Source organism: Electrona antarctica (genome assembly GCF_951216825.1).
Source record: "Electrona antarctica genome assembly, chromosome: 5".
Lineage (NCBI taxonomy): Eukaryota > Metazoa > Chordata > Actinopteri > Myctophiformes > Myctophidae > Electrona > Electrona antarctica.
In genome coordinates this window covers 33,934,184-33,953,538 of record NC_136810.1, presented here as the reverse complement: position 1 = coordinate 33,953,538, position 19,355 = coordinate 33,934,184, and the positions used below count along the sequence as shown (strand labels likewise).

General features: G+C 44.9%; 1 protein-coding gene across 3 annotated transcripts in view; it reads left to right on the top strand.

Moving 5' to 3' along the window:
• otud7a (OTU deubiquitinase 7A) overlaps positions 1–19,355 on the top strand; it is a 67,370-nt gene that overhangs the window by 31,113 nt on the left and 16,902 nt on the right. The window contains exons 2-8 of one of the 3 annotated variants that reach the window (XM_079500700.1): positions 1,576–1,729; positions 6,224–6,415; positions 8,677–8,892; positions 12,391–12,492; positions 13,089–13,216; positions 15,024–15,136; positions 18,588–18,715. In XM_079500700.1, the coding sequence (XP_079356826.1) occupies positions 1,645–1,729; positions 6,224–6,415; positions 8,677–8,892; positions 12,391–12,492; positions 13,089–13,216; positions 15,024–15,136; positions 18,588–18,715 (964 nt within the window). In that variant the 5' untranslated portion in view covers positions 1,576–1,644. Of the gene's footprint in view, positions 1–1,575; positions 1,730–5,514; positions 5,751–6,223; positions 6,416–8,676; positions 8,893–12,390; positions 12,493–13,088; positions 13,217–15,023; positions 15,137–18,587; positions 18,716–19,355 lie in introns of those variants that run through there. The other 2 variants (XM_079500699.1, XM_079500701.1) reach the window with 2 other exon arrangements.

Genomic DNA, 19,355 nt, shown 5'->3' with positions numbered 1-19,355 from the left:
GTGAGACTGTGTGTGAGACTGTGTGTGAGACTGTGTGACTGTGTTTATGACTGATTCACAACCTTTTTTTTTTTAGCTCTGGCCCGCTAGCATATTTCAAACAATCCTTAAGGACCACCCCACCCTACTTTCCACCACAACAATCACATTTAGTAAATAAGAAGGCGTTTTCATTAAAAAAATAAAATAAAGCACATCAAGCAGTTTTCTTAAAACGGGTACAATATATTTGTACCTTTTTTTTTTTTTTTTTAAGGCATTTAAAAACATGTTCCCTTGGACCAACTGTAATGATGCCATGGACCACTAGTGGTCTCTGAACCGCTGGTTGAGAAACGGTGGTGGTACTGTGTCAAGCCCCCAGAATGGCTGGCCAACGTTGAAGCCGCAAGACGTAGTGGTCAGAGATGGAACTGCAGGCGGGCCCCTGCATTTAGCACGAGGAAACCCCGTGCAGCTGGGATTTAACATGGAGCGCTCGTTTGCACTTCCGCATTTGACCACCAACAGTTGGTGGTCTAATGCGGAAGTAGAGCGTTCTTCCGGGTGCTTCAAAACGCCACTGAGCAACTTCCACTGAAATGAATAGCAGGGGGCGGGGCTGTCCGCACTCTATCCTTTATAACTCTATGGGTGGTACTATGTGTGACCTAACCTTCCAGGAATGGAATGTGTGTGTTGTTGATCATCAGAGCCCCAGCGTGGCCTCGTCATGATGTAAACATGTTGTCTAGCTAGGGAGGGAGGGGGCACAAAAAAGCCTCCAGAACATCACACTCTGCTGACCAAACAAAACAATGACTCATCTTTCCTCACACACAAACACACACCTCCATCAAGCTAGCCTAGAGTGCTGATGTGGGGTGGGGGGGAGGGGGGGGGGGGATGATGCTGGATCACACCCACCAGCAAGCGACCCCAGGTTGACCCCGGGACAGCAGGAAGCGGTTAATGTTGTCATGAGCACGGGCTGGCTGACCGCCGGGGCGAGGCAGGTGTGTCCTGGATAAGGTCTTATTGTTGATACTCCGTCTTTGGAACTTTTGATATAATGTTATGACCACTGGTAAGAGCTATGAGGAACGGTGTGTGGGAGTAGATCGCACTTCATAAAGCAACCGTGACAAACGTCACAAATCAGTGGGTGCCAGGCAGGCAGAGGCCGTTGACGAGGCGGCAAAAGAAAGATCACATCCAGTGAACTATTCTTTATTTTTATTTTTTTTATTTTTTTGGCTTTTCTACCTTTATTGATAGATACAAGTGAAGATTGCCAGGAAAGAGGGAGAGAGAGACGGGGGGAGATATGCAGCAAAGGTCGTCATGAACGGGACTCGAATACGCGACGCGCTGTCAGGCCAGAGCCTTCATGTGGCATGCGCCTGGACCGCTAGGCCAGCGGGCGCCCCCAGTGGACTATTCTTTTTTTCTTTCTCGCAAGGGTTCGTGAGTGATCAGCTGGTCTGTTACTGAGGGTTCGTCAGTGATCAGCTGGTCTGTTACTGGTCTGTTACTGACGCCACTGACCCGTTTCTGTCCTTTTATTTATCCTGTCGTGTCTGTCTGTCTCTCCAGATGAGAACGTGAAGGCTGGCGTCCACCAAGGCCACCGCTGCACCCTGGGCAGCACACACACATGATCACATGACTCTGGACATGGACGCGGTCCTGTCAGACTTTGTTCGGTCCACAGGGGCAGAACCGGGTCTGGCTAGAGACCTGCTGGAAGGTAGGACACACGTTTACTGGCATGTACTGTGCATTCAAGACTACTATAGCCGATATACAAGCTCACAAGGCGTTGCATCGTGATGTGTAGTGAGCTTGTAGATCACCTAATTATTTTTTAAAGATATTTTTCTGCCTTTATTTGAAAGTGTACAGTAAGCTGACAGGAAATGGTGGGAGAGAGATTGGGATTTGGGAGTGACACGCAACAAAGGTCGTTGGGATCGGGAGTTGAACCAGCGACACTCTGTCAGGCTTAGAAGCCTAGGTGCCTGGACTGTTAGTGTTTTTTGTAACATTATGGAAAAATATATGTTTTCATCTTTTAAAATAATAATAATGATTCCACGACCCCAAAAATGGACTCCCGATTCCCGAACCCATGATTTGGGAACCACTGCTATAAGAGATCTTTTATCTCGGCTGTGATCTGTGGGAATTAACAATATTATTAGCTGCTCCCTGTGGACAGGAGAGGAGAGGAGAGGCCTAGAGCACTGAGCCAGCCCGCTGATTTAGAGGCTAGTGTGACAGCTTTACGAGTGCACTCCCCATGGAGAGCTTTGTGCCCATTCAATGGAACTCATTGAGGAGTGGCGAGCTACTGGCACTCGCACAGCTTATTACAGTACCCTGCCCGGCCAGGAAGGAACGGGTGAAGAGCCAAAAGTACATACAACACCACAAAACTGCCCATACGTACGGTCAATGGAACAATGTGGTGGTCTTTTCCCCTACTACTTTAGCTACGAAAAGTACACTAAATCTGCATTTTAACTCAGTCTCATCAAATTACATACAGTAAACAAGTGTATTCCGTTAGATTTCCCATCTGGCCAACTGTCGTGTAAATGTTGTAAATGAAATAATTCTACATTTTCTAGATTTTGTGAGGGCGGATGTAATATTGTTTACCATAGGGCAGCGTCATTCAGGATGTAATATTGTTTACCATAGGGCAGCGTCATTCAGGATGTAATATTATTTACCATAGGGCAGCGTCATTCAGGATGTAATATTGTTTACCATAGGGCAGCGTCATTCAGGATGTAATATTGTTTACCATAGGGCAGCGTCATTCAGGATGTAATATTATTTACCATAGGGCAGCGTCATTCAGGATGTAATATTGTTTACCATAGGGCAGCGTCATTCAGGATGTAATATTGTTTACCATAGGGCAGCGTCATTCAGGATGTAATATTGTTTACCATAGGGCAGCATCATTCAGGAACGTGTGAGGGTGGATGTAATATTGTTTACCATAGGGCAGCGTCATTCAGGAACGTGTGAGGGCGGATGTAATATTGTTTACCATAGGGCAGCGTCATTCAGGAACAAAAAAGGTGTAGTTCCACCACTGGAGCCTTCCACCCCAATAAGCTTTGCATCAAGGCTGTTTAATGCTCGGAAGACATTAATTAATAATTAATTGTGTGTATTTGTCAGTGGACAAATATTTGTTTTATATGAAACAGCTTTTGGGGTATGAAATGCTCATAATGTGCAGCAATGCAGGAAATAGCCTGTGCCTGTCCCGAGAGCTCTTTGTCTGACTGCCCACTGTCTGGTGGTGGTCGCATAAATGAGGCATAGGGTTGGGTGATTGCCAGTGGTGTAAAGTAACTACCGGTAAGTACTACCGGTACTACCGGTAAGTACTACCGGTAAGTACTACCGGTACTACCGGTAAGTACTACCGGTACTACCGGTAAGTATATACTTAACTGCTGTACTTAAGTACAATTTTGAGGTATTTGTACTTTACTTGAGTATTTCCAATTTCCAGTACGTTTACTTCTACTCTACTGCATTTCAGAGGCAAATATTGCTCTTTAGTACACTACATTTATTTGAAAACACTAGTTACTTTGTAGCTTTTGATTATTATTACAAAACATACAGTAACCACTTTAGCACTACTCAGCTATTTGAAAATAGCAGGTCTACAAGCTCACAATCTCACAAAAGCATGTAGATCTGCTTTTTTCAAAAGATTTTTATACATTTTGAAGATTTGAAATTAGAGAAAAAAGGATCTTCACTTGAATTATATTTATTGAGCAACGTTTTGGTCGTTCAGACCTTCATCAGGCATGTTGCGTAGTATTATTGCAGTCTACTTTTAAAACTTCTAAAACATTTGAATACTTTTTCCACCACTGGCTCTCTGTTTCTCTCTGTTGCATTCTGTCTGGCTCTCTGTCTGCCTACGTCTATCTGGCTTCTATGTTATGGTGCCCCTTTGGCGCTCAGCCACAGGAACACTCTATGCAGGCTAACACACCTAAACAAGACAAAGCACTTGGGGAGAAGAGCCCTGGACAATCCAATTGAAGCAGTCAATATCATGGCTGCTTATTTTCGGCATTAGCCTGCCTGGCTAGCATTAGTCTGCTGCTGAGACTCACTCTCTCACTCTCTCTCACTCTCGCTCTCGCTCTCTCTCTCCCTCTCTCTATCTCTCTCTCGCTCTCTCTCTCGCTCTCTCTCTCTCTCTCTCTCTCTCTGTGTGTCTGTGACTGAGAGAGAGGAGGGAGGAGCAGAGACACTGACATGCTGAGAAGTGTGTTGACAGCTCATGCGGTGCTGCCCTCTGGAGGCATATTTATGCATTGAATCTACACCATGGCCAGTAAGATAGTTTTGATTTGCTTTGAGTTCATTGAGGCAGGATATTGGAATGGGTCAACAATACATCACTGAGGCACCATAATTAGGCCCAAACCGCACCAATGATTCGCCAAGCAATTCCTACATGCAACTGTTGTAGTTGCATGAAACCATTATCCCCAATGGCAGTTGGAAGGAGTTGCATATGGTGTGACATGTCTTTAAAACTGTTTTTTTGCAAGGAGTTACAAGGAGTTGCATTGGTGTGATTTGGGCCTTAAGGAGGACATTAAAAAAAATTGCTTTCAGTTGAACAGTTCCCATTCTCAATGCACACAGGGTTCACCTTCATCCTGAAAGGAGAAAGCTTGGATCAATAGTGAGCTCAGTGCAGGTACACTACGATGTTTCCATAATGGGAGTAACTAATGCACTTACATTAGATCATCGTGTACACTTAGATGTGTAGATGAGTGTAGTCGTATTGCCAACGTCAGCCCTTTTGAATCGAACAGGAAACTAAACGGAGATGGAATCCCGTCACTGAAGGCCGAAACAATGCTTCACGCACTAAATTGATTGGAGGCTAGTGTCGGACAGGTTATAAGGAAGGAACCATGCATTAGGGTGCCGCTGGGTGCCCATGAGATGGAGCCCTAAAAAAGTATTATGTACATAACCAGCTCAACCAAAGTGAGACACACAAGGAGGAATCGGGTTTGTATTGACTGACGCGGTTAAGTGGGTATTATTGGTGGTGCCAGGTTTCACGTGCACATATATACACTGCCAAGACCATGCCTCTCGAGGCCTGGAGAATAGAGGACAACTTCCTCTGCAGACGGCTAGTCAATTAATCTGTCTCTCTCTCTCTCTCTCTCTCTCACACGCATGGTCACATTACACCGGAGGCATATACATTACTGCATCTGTGCCCTCTAGATGTTTTTGATGTAGCTTGGCGTGTGCCTCTTCGGAGATGGCGTGTCGATCCCATGGCATGGCGAGACAGCCCCTCTTGAGTTATAATAAGACCCAGACTGGTGTCTCCTAAACCTGCAGGGATTTCTGTCACAGAGAGATGACACCCAGAGGAGACAGCCGTGTGTGTGTGTGTGTGTGTGTGTGTGTGTGTGTGTGTGTGTGTGTGTGTGTGTGTGTGTGTGTGTGTGTGTGTGTGTGTGTGTGTGTGTGTGTGTGTGTGTGTGTGTGTGTGTGTGTGTGTGTGTGTGTGTGTGTGTGTGTGTGTGGTCGGTCGAGAGTGAGATGGTGTATGTACAGTATGCGTGTGGATGTGCGTGTATGTGTGTACTGTACGTTTGTGCCTGTGTGTTTCTCTCTCAGGCACAACATACAGTATTGCCGTCTCCTCACGCGATGTCATCTCAGTCTGAGGCATCATGTTTACTGTAAGTCTCCTGAACAGAGGAACGTGACATTAGCTTACATCATACATGGGCGACTGGCGGCCCGGGGGCCGTATCATCACTTAATATCGCAGGTTAATATCAGAATTCTGATATATTATTGATTTAAGCTAATTACTAGTATTAAAATGTCTTTTTTTATGTCCAGTGTATTTATTTAGTTCATAAAGTTAACATAAGCAACTATAACTAAATGCATTTGAAATTAAATAAATGGGTTACTTTTCAGGATTCCAATACAAAAATACAAAAAAATCAGGATTTCAATTCAAATATAGCAAAAATAGCTGTTTTGAGCTTGTAGATCGGCTATTTTTGCTATGACAATAATATGTAATGTGGCCCTCTGGAGTGAGTGTGGAACTATAGTGGCCCTCTCCATCTTCAAAGTTGCCCTTTAGTCGACGTAATGAACACTTGACTCGACTATATACTTCCCCACCGCTGCATTGCAGGTAAAAACTGGGACCTGAGTGCTGCTCTGAATGACTACGAGCAGCTCCGGCAGGTCCACACTGCCAACCTGCCACAGGTCTTCAACGAGGGCCGCTTCTTCGCCAAGCAGCCGGAGGCGCGGGACACGCCCACCCACGTCGTCAGCAAGGCCGACAGGCTCTGTGCACAGAAGCAAGAGGATGCTTCACAAGGTATAGCCTGTCTGTGTTGACCTCAGTACATCCCTAGGTCCCTGCCTGGCTTCTTGGGTCCGTTCATGTCCATAACGATTTGGGTCGTGAATAAATAGTTATTTTAACCAATCCGTATGGTAAGCCCAAACCACACCGGTAGGGACTCCTTGGGACAAATCCGTTTTAAGGTCAACCACACCAATGCAACTCATTGCAACTCAATGAGTGTGGACCGTGTGGTTGACCTCAAAAACTGTCTCGTCCTATCTCGACCCTTTGGTGTGGTTTGGGCTGTAGAGCAGTGCTTCTCAAACTTTCTAAATTAATATGTACCGTGTTTGGCCACAAACCCCCATCTGAATATTTATTTTTTGTGCCTGCAGGGACCCCCTTACAAGATGATTGTATTGTTGTTGTTTTTTTTGTTTTTTTTAGGGGCGCTAGCCCCTTCTATATTCAGCTATAGTGTAGATTATTGTCCTAACACAAACATGAAATGCCATTGACAATGAATGGAGAATTTATGTCATATGTGGACGAGCAAATCGGCTATTTAATGTTCACAAACATTAAATTCTCATTGACAATGGATGGATGATGTACGATCATAAGAGTGCCCCTCACTTCACGCGGGTGTGATTTTTTTAAATATTCCGGTACAGGTTCTTTCTACAGTTGGTTAGTAAACGGATTGTTACAGTAACACATTTAGCTGGAGACCCAAGGGGGTCTCCAGCTAAATGTGTTGTAACCCCCTCAAGGATCCCTGGCGGTCCTCGGACCTCACTTCGAGAACCACTGTGGTGGAGCATGTTGTTAACCCATTAAAACCGGGAAAGCATCGTTTTCATTTTAGATTTTTGCGTTGGCCATTAAAAAATAGCAGCTTTACAAGCTCGAGCTTGTACATCCGCAATTTTTTTGAACAGTTTTGAAAAATCTTGGAAGTGTGAGAACTACTGATTTAGAAGGCATTATAGAATTGGCCTCAGGTCAGCTGAGACAAATACATCCTGTGGTCAGGTACTGTAGAACCACTACTGGTTGACAAGATGTATTGCAATTGCATGAAGCTCAAAGGGTAATATCTCAAGCCTTCTAGGAGCCCTGCGCGATCAATGCATCTGTGAAATCCACAAACGTAACATTACTCTGTGCATTCACGTGTTTGATGTATTTGCTTCTGAACAAACCCAGTTGCAATTTCAATCCCACTCACACGATGTGAAGCAAAACACGCTATTAAATCAACATTCACATCATACAACTCAATTTGTGTTATCTATATTCCTCATTGACAGTGCGCTGTCCCCGTTACTATAGTAACCCAACACGTCACGTGTTGATGGAGGCAGAAACACAGCAATAGTCTACTCGTATGACAGAGAGCATATGACACATTTTTCAAGCTAAAGAGACATTGAGGAAAATCCTTGTGTCAAGAACGATGTGCTCATACAGGAGAGAAAAGGATCACAGTATAATACAAGGAGTCATCATTTGCAAGCCTTGGCATCGTTGCTGCTCCGCAAGGTAATACTATACAAGCCTCCACAACCACCCAAAACATCAAAATATAGTAATATAATTTAGCAATGCCGGACTGAAAAAAACACAGCCACCAGACCACACAAACCTCAATAACACAAACATTACAGAAGATATTACAGAAACGATCAAGGCACTTGGATAAAAATATTGTACAGTCTACGCAAATCGGGGGGGTCGCTCGCCGAAAATGGCGCATCTACTACTTCACAATCGACATAAATTAGGCTTCAACCTCAATTCTCAATAGGCTGGTGTTCTGGGCTTTAAGTACAGTAGTACAGTTTACAGTAATTATTTATCCCAAAGCAGTCAATTTAAATGTTTCATGTTCAGCATAATTTAATCACTTTTATTAACAGTTCTAAAACTTTTAAGCCGAATTTATCCTCGACTGTGTCTTGTGACAAGACTGTTTACTTGTCAAAGAGGGCGCTGTTTTTCCTTTGTTTTGCCAATATTGGTACCCAGATTGTGTGGCGAATAACTCAGCCGTAGAAAATTCGGCACTCGTTCGGCAGACACAGGTTTTTTTATCCCGGGTAGGGCATTCATCTTATACAGATTTCAGCTTTAACACGGAGGACTTCGCTGTGCTTCATCGCAATATCAACACAGGCAATGAGCATTCCCTGCAATGCATGTTAACATGTAATTCCTTAAATTCGTATGCAATCCTTTCTCATTTACCTCTTTTACCTTACGTTCTCACTTCCCCTCCCCTCTTTTAGAGAAGCGCCTGTCCCGTGGGATTTCCCACGCCAGCTCTGCCATTATGTCCTTGGCACGGCTGCAAGTGGCCAACGATACCAGCGAACAATTCCCCCTCGACATGCCCATCTACACATTCCAACTGCCCGATCTCAGTGTCTACAGCGAGGATTTCAGGAGTTTCATCGAGAGAGACCTCATCGAGCAGTCCACCATGATGGCTCTGGAGCAGGCTGGTGAGTAGAGTACTGCATGGCTGTCCATGCTTTACTGAAGCTCTACTTCAAGATCATATTTCAGACTCATCATAATTTGGAGGACACGGCTGGGAAAGCCGCAATGGATGTAAAGCTGGGCTGTGGACATTGCTCTCTGCCCTTACGTTTCTATGTATGTAACTGTATTTTATTTTATTTATTTGTCCTGCTGTGTTGTCAAATGTGTATATGTGTTGCATACAGGGCCGCTGCGTCACAAAACAAATTTCAGTGCAAACTGACAATAAAGTACTATATCATATCATCATACTGTATCTTCAAATAGCAGCAAAACAACTAAAGCTTTGAACCTCAGTGAGAGACGAGGAACTAGTTTTGAAGTGTAACATTTCTGTGCAGGCTTTCCCACATGATACAGAGATCAAAAAAGGCTTTCTAACTTGTCAGAAATTCGGGGACAGCCATCAGGGCAGAATCATGGGGCCAAGAACTCTATTGACCTCCATTTTGCGTGGTTTGGAACTACATAAATAAGAGATTATCTATCTTAAAGGGGTCTCTAAAATATATATATACCCCAGACTGGGCTTGTGCAGGGACAGCAATGGGCTATGATTTGCCAAGTTGAGGGGCGGGAATTTCCGGTCATGAATCAAAAAACAATTGAAGGAAGCACAAAAAAAAGAAAGGAAAACATCTGCATTTCAAGCAGATCTAACACTAAAGGGGCAAATCATTCAAAGCCTCTTTTGTGTTTACTGTTGAATAAATGATGCCTTCAGATCACCTCAGGCCGTGAGCACGATGCATGGTGCACAGGGCAGAGAAGCATGAGCTGTCTCCACCCCCAGGGACACAGACCTGTCTCCACCCCCAGGGACACAGACCGAGGGATAGGAGGGTCTGTCTCCACCCCCAGGGACACAGACTGAGGGATAGGAGGGTCTGTCTCCACCCCCAGGGACACAGACCTGTCTCCACCCCCAGGGACACAGACCGAGGGATAGGAGGGTCTGTCTCCAGCCCCAGGGACACAGACCGAGGGATAGGAGGGTCTGTCTCCACCCCCAGGGACACAGACCGAGGGATAGGAGGGTCTGTCTCCACCCCCAGGGACACAGACTGAGGGATAGGAGGGTCTGTCTCCACCCCCAGGGACACAGACCGAGGGATAGGAGGGTCTGTCTCCACCCCCAGGGACACAGACTGAGGGATAGGAGGGTCTGTCTCCACCCCCAGGGACACAGACCGAGGGATAGGAGGGTCTGTCTCCACCCCCAGGGACACAGACCTGTCTCCACCCCCAGGGACACAGACTGAGGGATAGGAGGGTCTGTCTCCACCCCCAGGGACACAGACTGAGGGATAGGAGGGTCTGTCTCCACCCCCAGGGACACAGACTGAGGGATAGGAGGGTCTGTCTCCAGCCCCAGGGACACAGACCGAGGGATAGGAGGGTCTGTCTCCAGCCCCAGGGACACAGACTGAGGGATAGGAGGGTCTGTCTCCACCCCCAGGGACACAGACCGAGGGATAGGAGGGTCTGTCTCCAGCCCCAGGGACACAGACTGAGGGATAGGAGGGTCTGTCTCCACCCCCAGGGACACAGACTGAGGGATAGGAGGGTCTGTCTCCACCCCCAGGGACACAGACTGAGGGATAGGAGGGTCTGTCTCCAGCCCCAGGGACACAGACCGAGGGATAGGAGGGTCTGTCTCCAGCCCCAGGGACACAGACTGAGGGATAGGAGGGTCTGTCTCCACCCCCAGGGACACAGACCGAGGGATAGGAGGGTCTGTCTCCAGCCCCAGGGACACAGACTGAGGGATAGGAGGGTCAAATGTGGAAAAGAGTCCAGGCATACAGCGGGGGCGGGGAGAGTGCAGATAATGTAGGAATGATACGAGGTTCTTTGATTTCAGAATAGTTTCATGGTGGCTGCTGGATTGTTTCAGCCATTGCCCACCAAATTTGCACTGGGTTCATGCACAAGGATTGAAGGCTAATTGTCCTCAAGGAGCCATCATTATATGATGTGATAATGCTGAATGTAGACACTTGGTTACCGGTATGTTATTGTCCAATCCAAAAGAGGGCTTGATGCCAGTAGTTAAACTTTAAAATGGCATATCTGAGAATTAATTTAACAGGAAATTCTCCACTCGCAATTTTGTGAATGTTCAGTCAATCGATTAATGTCTCGTTCAGAAGATGGAACTGTACAGTATGATCCTACAATACCCAGAATTCACTGCAAAGATTCTGGAGCAGTTCTCGGGGCCATTAGTGGCCCCTAGTGTCAATGGGAAGAATGGCTTTTGATGTCTTTGCTTTTCATTGGCTCCCTCTGTGATGCAGTGAGCGTTGACTTACTTCATGCCATGCATTGATCATTGATCATCACATGAGATGAGGTTGAAAAATGGCAAGATATTATTTAGATTCTTTACAGTATGTGAGTTTTCACGTCAAGGGGTTTCTAATATCTTTGTTTGTGTCATTGATAATGGACTGTACCGGTGGTCTGAAATGAAATGAAATCTATATTTACCCAGGGTATCTGGGCTAAGCTCAAGAACTTGTTTCCAGCCAGGCCCTGCTCATAGAACACATTTCATCGTAGTGGTTCAATGCCTTGTTCAAGGGCACTTCAGCGGTGGTAATTTTAACGTGTCGGACGGCTGATTCGAACTAGGAACCTTCCGGTATCAAGACCGCGCCGCTATCCGTTCGGCCACCGCTGCCACAGTTGACATGTTTAGCCCACTGACTACAACAAACCATTTGCTTGACTGATTACTGCCAGTCATTTTCAAAGCATACAGTGGTTTGTAAAAACAGAAATGTCAACCAGGTGCTCAACAGAGAAAAAAGTAATAAGTAAAAGTATTAATGGTGCTCCTGGATCAAATGGAAATATCCATAGAAAAAAATAATGAAGCATCTGGGCACACAAAAATGGAAGACAAAGGTAGATAAATTAAAGATAATTAAATAGCCGTTATCTATACATGGCTAAGCCGACATGTTTCGACCACAACCAGGCTTCATCAGGGCAAAGTGAATCCAGTATCTTCAGGACAGTAGAAAAATCTACTTGCAGACACTTGAACTTTGTTATGGATTGTAGATGTTTTGGGGCACATAACAGTGCCCCAAATGTGGGGCACATTTGGGGCACATAACAGTATTCTAAATGAGACAAAACCAAGAATGAATAACTGATTTAATTATGGAGGGAGTGATGAAAGCAGAACACTTCCTAGTCATACCATGTCATGCGTGTGAGACGGAATAATATGGTATACCCTCCGAAGAAAGAAACCTAGAACACACCACTGGGTGAGCCTGCAGTTAATGCACAGACTACAAATTGTAATCACATTGTCCTGGGTTCATCTTCCTCCCTTGTGGTCTCACCTTCATGTCCCTCTACCTACTATATGCTGTTAAAGAATGGCACCAATATAAAGAAATACATGTCATTATTTTTGACACGTTTCTCCACGTCCGCAGGTCGTCTAAACTGGTGGTCCACCATGTGCACTGGCTGTAAAAAGCTCCTCCCCCTGGCCACCACCGGCGACGGGAACTGCCTGCTGCATGCCGCTTCATTAGGTGAGTCCCTCGTGACAACGTGGGCGAATCACTGTCACAGCTGTGTCAGCGCTGTGTGTCACAGCTGCTGCTGAGTGCAGAGGACGTAGGGAGAGGAGAGGTGTGATGAGAGGGCGATGGAAGGGAGATGCAGAGGGCTGGAGACTGTCAGCTGTGGGGCTTGGGGCTGATTCACTCTTTTTTTCTTTTTTTTCTTTTTTTTTTTTTTTGAGAGACATGCAGCAAAGGTCATCATGAACGGGACTCGAACACGCAACGTGCTGTCAGGCCAAAGCCTATAGCATGTGCCTGGACCACTTGGCCAGAGGGCGCCGGTCTGATTCACTCTTGTGAGAAACACTGGAATCAAGAGAAGCTGCTGGGGATATAAATCCAAGCCACAAAAATGTAATCTATGCTGACAGAGGATATAAGGATGAATTGAAGTGTTACATGAGGGAGATGAACCGGGGGTCACCTCAAAAGGATAACGTCTACATATTCATTATTATTTCCATACTTGGGTGTGTCTGTGCAGATCTCTTGACTATGCTGTTTCAGTCATGTAATACATCGTCAGCTCCTTAATGGCTGCGTGTTATGTGTGTGTCTGTCAGGGATGTGGGGCTTCCACGACAGAGACCTGATGCTGAGGAAGTCTCTCTACACCATGATGAAGAGCGGAGCTGAGAAAGCAGCTCTGAAGAGACGGTGGAGGTGGCAGCAGACCCAGCAGAACAAGGAGGTCAGTCGTCCATCTGATGCACTGTAAACTCCACACAAATGCATTTATGTCATCGGCATCAGTGAATGGTGCAACCACTCCATTACACAGCTATGTGTGTCCCTGGGTCCCTGGGTCTGTCTGTCCAAGCACGAAAATAGGGCTCGCCGGAACCGGACTAGCCCCCTGGGCACGTTCCTGGTGGTCTGGATGTTCCGGGGACCCCTAGGGGACCCCCGGGGACCCCCACATGGTAACTCTGTCATTTCTTGACCGTTTTGGACACGGGGCGGCTCGCCAGAACCGGGCCGGCACCCTGGCCGCGTTCCTGTGGGTCTAGAACTTTCGTGGACCCCCCGGGGACCCCCACACAGAGTTGCACCACTCACTTCACACAGGTGTGATTTTTCCACCTCTTATAACAAGTGTGCTACATTTGGGAACTGACCATTGGATCCTCGTAAACCCTACCGACTTGCTATTTTTGGCAAAAATAGCAAGTCGTCTCTATCGAGTATAAACCTTGTATGTCCAAGACTGTTTTTTTCAGGATCCACATGAACACCAAAAGTAGTATATCTACAAGCTTGCAGATGCTACTTTTGATGCTTTTGTGTGACACTGTAGTATGATCAAGGTGATATTAGTATGATCATCACAAAAAGTTAAAATTTGAAGATAAGAGGTTTTTGCCCGACGGCAACGAAATACACATATCGATGCATTGTGAGCTTCTAGAGGGAAGACATTTAGTGTAGAGGGAAAAAGGATGGAGCCAAGTATAGATCAGTGTTTCTCAAATGGGGGTATGTGAAACTTAACCCAAAATCCCCCATTAGCGTTGATCTACGTCAATTAAAAGCAATTATTTAATGCTACGCTTAACGCCATTGCCGTAGATCAATGGCAATTGCACTTTTATAGCTCTTTCGATTGATCAAGTCATAATGCTACTCACGTTAGCATCGGGTTGCTAGCTGTTGTCATAACACTGGGTCGCGCCATCTTGGATCGTCATCACCATGAACACCCACTCTATCTGTTTCTTTCAATCGCCTGTATCTCATATTCCTTATCCCAGATGGGATTTTTGGTCAAAACAAGGTTTATTCCACGGCAGGGAGCCAACGCTGTGACGCATCGTCCAACCTCCTAACATATGATCACGGCCGGAAGTCTGGAAATGTGGCCTTTCAAAATAAGAGCTCAACAGGGAAAAATGCTGGCGTGAATTATATCACAATGTATTAATAAATGCTGGCGGAGTAACTGTTAAGGGTATGTGCAGGTAGGTACGTACTACAGATTATAAGGGACAAAAAGAGGGAAAATCTATTTTGCTCTTATCATTGCTGTTGGGCAGAAACCTCTTATCCCCATCACACAAATGCATCAAAAGTAGCAGAGTCGTGTTTCGAGCTTGTCGATCTCCTACCTTTGCTATTTTTTGCTATTTTTTTATTTGAATCCTGAAAAAAAACTGCTTTATGAGGGCCATATGAGGTTTCCAGCCGACAGTCAAAGACGTTATGCTTAATGATATAACATTAAATAACAATTGAATTGCATTGAACAACCTCAATAGCATTCAGCATGTACTGTAGATGCTCCTGGTCCAACTACTTGTGTGGATTTAACCACTTAATAATAATACAGTACTTACAGTAAATAATAGGGACCCCAGGATTAATGTGGTTAATAGAGCATCAGGAACCAACCGGTAGTGCAAATAAAGGCAATAGGCATTTATGTGGGTGAACATGAGCACATGCTTATCACTTCATTTCTGTGTGTGTGTGCGTGCGTGCGTGCGCGTGCGTGCATGCAGTTAGGACTGGTGTACACCGAGGAGGAGTGGGAGAGGGAATGGAACGAGCTGCTGAAGTTGGCCTCCAGTGAACCACGCACCCACCTCAGCAAGAACGGCAACACCAGTGGAGGGTAAGACTGTTGTGCTCCACACACGCGCTCCCTGTAATCCAGCAATCCCACGCGTGTGCAGTGTGCACTCTGCTCTCCCACAAAGTATTTTCTTAGCGATTATTCTATCAATTACGTAAAAGATTATTTTTAATAATCAATTAAATCGATTAGTTCAAGGTTGGACTTTATTGTTACATCTTGTGTACAGGTACATAATAGTAAAACTTATTTTTGTTTGGCTTTCTTAAAGACAATGCAGCGGCTTAGCATCATATAACAAAATACACAGCAAGCACAGCAAACAAAGGGATAGAATAAAGAGTGCTAGAAAAATAGTAACATTCCTGTGTTGAAGTGTTCCGTGTGAAGTGTGCAAGTTTTCCTTGTAGTAGCAAAGTTAGGTAAACTTTTTACAGGCTGCTGTGTAAGCACAGCTGGTCAATGTTCTCTCTGCGGTGCTTTCACGCCAACTTGCTGTAGTTCTCTGGCTGTACTGACAACCGTCCTGATTGGCTGCCTCGTCTCTAGGCAACCACACACTTTTTGCCTCTAGCCGACCTCTCAGCCATGGGATATTGGGCAGCAGCTGGTAATTTGTTGATGTCATCAATTCTTGTTTTGTGAACAGCTTCACAGTAGGTTATGTTCCATATACAACACAGTTTAGTTTAAGAAGGTGCAATTTGAGGCTATCTTTCATAAAATTAGTTTTTACTGCAATTTGAACATGATAGTGCGAGAACAGTATGTATGTGCACTACTACACATTATGAATACACTGTTACGTGTTATGTATTTATTTTTATTGCCCTGTTTGTTATTGTATACTGTGTCGGAGTTAAATAACACTCAGGGATCTTGCAGTGGACAAGCCAGTGGCAAAATCCAAGACATCGACAGACGGTTGCTGCAATTGCAACCATGCGTCACTGTGATCAATGCCTGAAGACTGGGGATCTGGGGACTAAAGAAGGGACTTTGCCTTCCCGCAGCCTGCATTAGGGGACCATCATCATTATACACATTACCTCTGGGAGCTTCCATTTTTACATTCTTGGAGTTAAATTAAGGCTGAGGATGTAGGATGGTTGCCCATTAACACCAGACAGGGCTCGCAATTAAAAGCTGACCTTTTCACCGAGATGGATTTGTCAGGAAAGCCTGCAAGCGCTCTCCTGGACCGTAGCGCTCTCCCTGAGTGCTGCCTTGACCTGTCCTACAATAACACAGTGGAAGATCAGATTGTGACACTCTGCCATCTACTGGTGAGGTTGGATATTGATTGAGAGATGTGTGTGTACTGTGTATGCACCAGGGGTACCTGGTGGATCAGACCATTGAGGCCAAATGGTCCTTGTTTGAATCCAACCCATGTCTCTTCCCTTGCTCTTGATTTCCTGTACCACATTGACCTACCTAAACATACTTTTCAGGATTCAAATTCAAAAACGGCAAGAAGTTAGCCTGGAACTGAGACATTCAGCTTTTTATTTTTGTTATTATTATTTTTTACTTTGTCAAACGTCACCAATCATGTAGGCAAGTCAGGCAGGAATTTTACATTAGAAGCCACTGGTGGCTGAAAATAGCCGATCTACAACAAAAAAAACGTTTTGAATAGTTTGAAAACATTTGAACAATACAAATGTTTGGGGGTCTCTGCTGCAGACACAAATCTAGAACGATTTTGTGCCAAAGTACTTAATAGTTAAGTTAGGAATAAGTTAGGAATCCTTCAAATGAAAAGGTTTTAGAATCAGTGGTTCTCAACCTTCATATCTGAAGTTCATATTTGAACTGGAGATCCCCACACCCTGTCCTCTGCCCACCCCCACCCCCTCTCCCCACACTATGTTGAGAACCCCTGAAGTACCTGACTGGGTTGAACTGGAGTCAGGGTGGGAGTCGACCCGGAAGCTGTCTGTGGTTTCCTCCTACACACACAGAGAATTACACAGAAAGAACGCTGTGGCTTTTTCAGTTTCCATTTCCACCGAGACTGACATGCCTGCCTGTGCCTGATTCATAGTCCATCACATGAAGGTGTTGTGTGCACGAAAATAGCCTACCTACAAGCTCACAACGCATTGCGGCTGCGACGTGCTGTGAGCTTGTAGGTCTGCTATTTTTGTCTTGTACGACAGACAGGAGTATGAATCAGCCATTACTAACTCAAATACATACTCTCATGTACTCTCTCCAATGATTAAAAGAATAACCATGAACTGACGAAGGTGTCACTGTTAGTGGAGAATCTTAAATACAATGGAACGCTAATTAAAGCTGTTTTAATTTCAGTATATTGGCATAACTACTTGAGCAATCAGCAGCGTTTTCGGATCTGTGAGTGTGAATTTGAGTAAAGCCCCAAACCCCATTACGCTGCAGTTATGGAACTTATTTTTTTTTTTTTAACCGTAACCTGAACCTGAACACCTTAAGATATCATACAGTTTCAGGATATGTCTTTTATACATTGCTCATGATGCTACATTAAATTCAATGTAAAGATTTATTATTATTTATTTTTGTATTTTTCATTTAGGATGGGGGTTTTAATCTCTCATGGAGTTCGACTGCGGTACAGTAATCAGGTTAGGTCCGATTTGTTGGCCCTGGAGTCTAATGAGACCGCAAAGAGGCTGAGTGGGATCACATATTAAGAGGCTCTTCATTAAGAGTACATTTGGCTGTGGGACTGTGTGGTTGACAACTTAATTGTTGCACATCCCCTGGTGGTTGCATGCCTGGAAGCTCTCTCTCTCTCTCCTTCTCCCTCTGTCTCTCTCTGTTGTTCTCCCCATTCACACGTACATATACGAGCACATGGGGCTTGTGTATTGTGTGTCACGGCTGTCACCTTTATGGTTACCAATGAGTATTTGATGTAAGATTGGGTTACACCACCAGAGCACGATGTAAGTAATATCACTGTAGAGTAATATCACTGTAGGAGTGTAGGAGGAGCACATTGAGTTTGAAATTGTCAATGACAAAAATAGAGAAAATAGCTGAACAACAAACGCAAAATCCATCGTGACTTGAGAGCTTATAGAGGTTGTTTGGTATTTTCCTTATGTTTCACACAAAGTACAGTATATAGGACATAAGTGGTTTATCCATTCCTTTCTGTCACTACCAACATCCGCTGAATAAAGCATCATTTATAGTTTGTTACATGACAGTGATGCTAAGCAGCGCGTCACCGCCATGCAACAATGATGCTTATGCTGCGTTCACACTGGCAGCTGCAAAGATACCGGCTACCATTCTTTTTCAATGGAAGCCGGCGGCAGGAAGATATAATGCTGCTACAAAAAAGTTGAGCTGGTTTCAACTTCAACTACAAAGATACAAAGCTACAAACATGCTGTGTGGCTTTGTATCGTTTGTATCTGCCAGTGTCTGTGAACACAGTATTAGGCTTAACTCCCGTGTTCTGTGTGTGTCTGTCTGTGTCTGTCTGCAGGGTGGATAACACCGAGGACCCGGTCTATGAGAGTCTGGAGGAGTTCCATGTGTTTGTCCTGGCCCACGTGCTGCGCAGGCCCATCATTGTGGTTGCTGACACTATGCTAAGAGACTCAGGAGGAGAAGGTAGTCTTCCATCTTGGAGAACACACACACAGTCACACAGTCAAACACACACACACTCTCTCATAGACACCTAGTCTTTTGTAGAGCCATGTCATAAAACATTCAAGTACATGAAATACAAAATCTGAATGCATCTTAAGCACACGTGTATGTTTGTGCATAATGTGTGAATGTGGCTATGAATACATACTGACAATAAGTACTAGTGAGAGTGAATACTGAACTGTATTGTACTGTACATGTATTACAGCAGAGCAGAGTTAAAAAGAGTATGCGTGAATGTAAATGGAGCCAATTCCCTTCTAGTTCCAATCTCATGAGTCATGATAGGCATGATTAACGCCTGTAACCATAGCAACATTGAATACAGACCAAGGATGACGACTTCAGCATTTAGTTTTTATCTGGTTTGACTGCCATAACAGCTGGAGGCGTGAGTTTATCCTCCAGGGTGGGATCAGCAACAGTGATGTTGCATGCTTTTCCACCTGGTGATGAATGCTATTCCATTTAAGCAAAGTGCTTAGTGTAGAGCGCAGTATTTTCATTAGAGTATTTATACGTTTAAGGAATTTGTCTGGTGCCTTACACAGAGTAACTCATTTTCTGCTAAAGACGACATTGGACAAGATATGATCAT